This window comes from Galeopterus variegatus, unplaced genomic scaffold (assembly GCF_000696425.1).
Source record: "Galeopterus variegatus unplaced genomic scaffold, G_variegatus-3.0.2 Scaffold365, whole genome shotgun sequence".
Lineage (NCBI taxonomy): Eukaryota > Metazoa > Chordata > Mammalia > Dermoptera > Cynocephalidae > Galeopterus > Galeopterus variegatus.
In genome coordinates, this window is record NW_007726476.1 from 428,587 (window position 1) to 431,563 (window position 2,977).

General features: G+C 36.1%; 1 protein-coding gene across 1 annotated transcript in view; it reads right to left on the bottom strand.

The window, feature by feature from the left end:
• DNAH14 (dynein, axonemal, heavy chain 14) overlaps window positions 1-2,977 on the bottom strand; it is a 390,354-nt gene that overhangs the window by 152,648 nt on the left and 234,729 nt on the right. Inside the window, 2 exon segments of the mRNA XM_008567995.1 lie at window positions 756-800; window positions 1,215-1,444. Coding sequence (XP_008566217.1) covers window positions 756-800; window positions 1,215-1,444 — 275 coding nt within the window.

A 2,977-nucleotide genomic window follows, 5' to 3' on the forward strand; every position in this document is an offset into this window, starting at 1 on the left:
TTTGTCGATGTAGGATCGTTGTTGAAAGAATTATTCGCCTTTTGTTGCTCTTGGAAATGCCCAGAGCAAATGTTTTTAATTAAAAAAATTTTTTTTTCTTTTATGGGTCATCCTTTTGGTGTTGAACATAAGAACTCTTTGTCTAACTGACCAGAGCAAATGTTTTTAATTAAAAATTTTTTTTTTTCTTTTATGGGTCATCCTTTTGGTGTTGAACATAAGAACTCTTTGTCTAACTGAAGAACACATGGATTTTCACCAGTTTTTTTCCTAAGAATTTCATAATTTTACATTTTATTTTAGGTCTATCATTCATTTGGGTTAATTTTTGTACATAATATTAGTCAAGTCCTTTTTTTTTTTTTTTTGCGTATGGTTGTTCAGTTGTTCTGGAACCATTTGTTGAAAAGACTAATATTAGTTTGCTAGGGCTGCCATAACAAAATACACACAGACTGGGTAGCTTGAACAACAGAAATTTACTTTCTATTGCCTCTTTGTGTGTCCAAAATTCATCTTCTTATAAGGAGAACCAGTCAGATTGGATTAAGGCCACACCTTCAACCATCTCCCTTATTGAGCTCTCATACTCTGGGTAACTATATACCCGCCACCAGGGCCAGGTACCAGACAACCAGGGTCTATCACTATGCCCCAGAACCTGCTGAGATCATGCAAACGAGACAATCCTAACCTTGTTTACCCTGCTTTGCCCACTCCTTCCTGCAGAAACCACAATAAAAGTATTTGCTCACAGTTCCCTTTCTTCCTCTCCTGTGACTGACCCTGGTGCTTCCACCCTGAGTGGCCTATGTGCTGTGCTCTTTCTCTTCAGGAAGCTGTGAGTATAGCAAAATTGAAAAACTCCAGTTTTTTCTGTTAATCTGTGTCTGGCCTCCTCATATTTCACCCAAGGTAATATGGTTAAAACATCAGGACACATATGATCTCTGTTCCATATTCTTTGCTTTCCTTTACAATCCTTTTAAAATATAAAAACCATTCTTAGCTAATGGGCCGTACAGATTAACAGGATCTAATTATCTTCAGTCTCCTTTCATTGGAGGGAGTGAGGGTGCTGGGTGTACTTATTAACCCCATCTTACCTTTAAACTTCACATTTTAAAAGATGAACCTAATCAATATAAGCCCAATCATAGTTTTTAATTAATATTCTAAACAAGCATAATTATGACTTTTCCCCCAGAACTTACCTATTTCTGAATTGTTTTCAAATAATTCATGAACAAAGTTGTCAAAATTATAGGTTACTTTTGCGAGGGGACTATATTCAAAATTTGAACAAAACAGTATATCATCTTCATGTTCATCTTCACGTTTTAAAGTTCCTCCAAATGCCCAAGTAAATGCAAACACAAAAAGCTTTTGCATCATTATTGTTAATTTATCAGGATTTTTCTCCAGATACCATGTATTTTCATCCCTGGGATAGATATATATGGAAAGATAAAGGTTAAAGTGTTTAAAAATCAGTTCAGAAATTTATTTTGATATCATGTAAAAGTTTTATTATTAATAAGTGTAATACAGGTAAGTGTTGACATAAAAGTTTTCGAGTTAATGTATAATTTTTCCTCTGACTACAGTCATGTAAATTACACAGTGTTACTATTTTTATTTTTATGCACCATATGCAAAAGAGATTTGCATATACCTTTAATATATTTTTAAATTTAATATATATATATTATATATGTGTACATATCTTTATTTAATATATGTATATATGTTTCACTTTTATTTTAGGTCAATTTATTAGCTTACAGTGTACCTGTCTTTCAGGAGAAGAGCTGGTAATTCTTCACTTTATGCAGAAAGACATAAGTGATAGTCATTCATTCTGTATTCCTCTCAACCAAGTCCTAGAAATTGATTTAGTTCCACCTGATTTAGTTTAAACTGGATCAAGCCAGGCAGTGTAAATCTGGGGGGAGTCCTCTCCAATTTGGGTCAACTCAGGTCATCCCTGGTTGGTAAAACCCTGAAATTCTAGAGTGATAGGGCTGATGGTAATGGAACTGAACAAAAGCTCTGGGCCTGATTTTAAGACATTTTGCATATTTCAGGATTTAGCATGATCATAAAATCATCTGTAAATTATGAAAAAATTAAAAGTATATCTATCACTGGACTGAAATTTATTAGCAACCATTAATACACAATGCATTTGCTCATTTCTATCTGCAATTTGTAGCTATGTAGAACTGTTAATCCAGTGAATATTTAGGGAATGGCTACTGAACAAAATAGATGTGGTCTCTTTCACACAGGACAAGAAAATAATAATAACCCTTGGTAAGTGCAAAGTTGAGGAGTCAAGCATACCATGAAGAATAATAGTAGGGCTAACTAATTTAGAGTGTGGGACTCAGGGAAGACCTCTTTCAAGAAGCAACTATTAAATTAAGACCTGAAGAATGAGTGAGACTTGGCAAAATATAGGAGAAAAGATCATTTTGAACAGAAGGAATACATGTGCGAAGACCATGAGGTCAAAGAATCCTGCTAATTTGAGGAACAGGAAAAAAAAAAAAAGCCATTGTTATTGATGATGTTAGAGGAAGATTAGGAGATGAATTTGGAGAGGTAGGAAGGGACTTTTTAAGCTATGCCAACATTTTTTTTTTCCTTTTTGTCTTTTTTCGTGACCGGCAACGGGATCGCAACCCTCGGTGTTGCGCCTGCACCACGCTCAACCAGTGAGCGGACCGGTCTCTATATGGGATCCGAACCCTCGGTGGGAGTGCTGCCGCGCTCCCAAGCGCCGCTGCACTCTACCGAGTGCGCCACCGGGCCGGCCCTGTGCCAACATTTTTTTTTCTTCCACTCTGTGTGTAATGGGAAGTCATTGAAAAATGATAAAAGAGAAAGAAATCATTCTAATTTATGTTTTAAAAAGATCAAACTCCTGGGGCCGGCCCGGTTGCGCACTGGATAGTGCGCCGCTTGGGAAGTG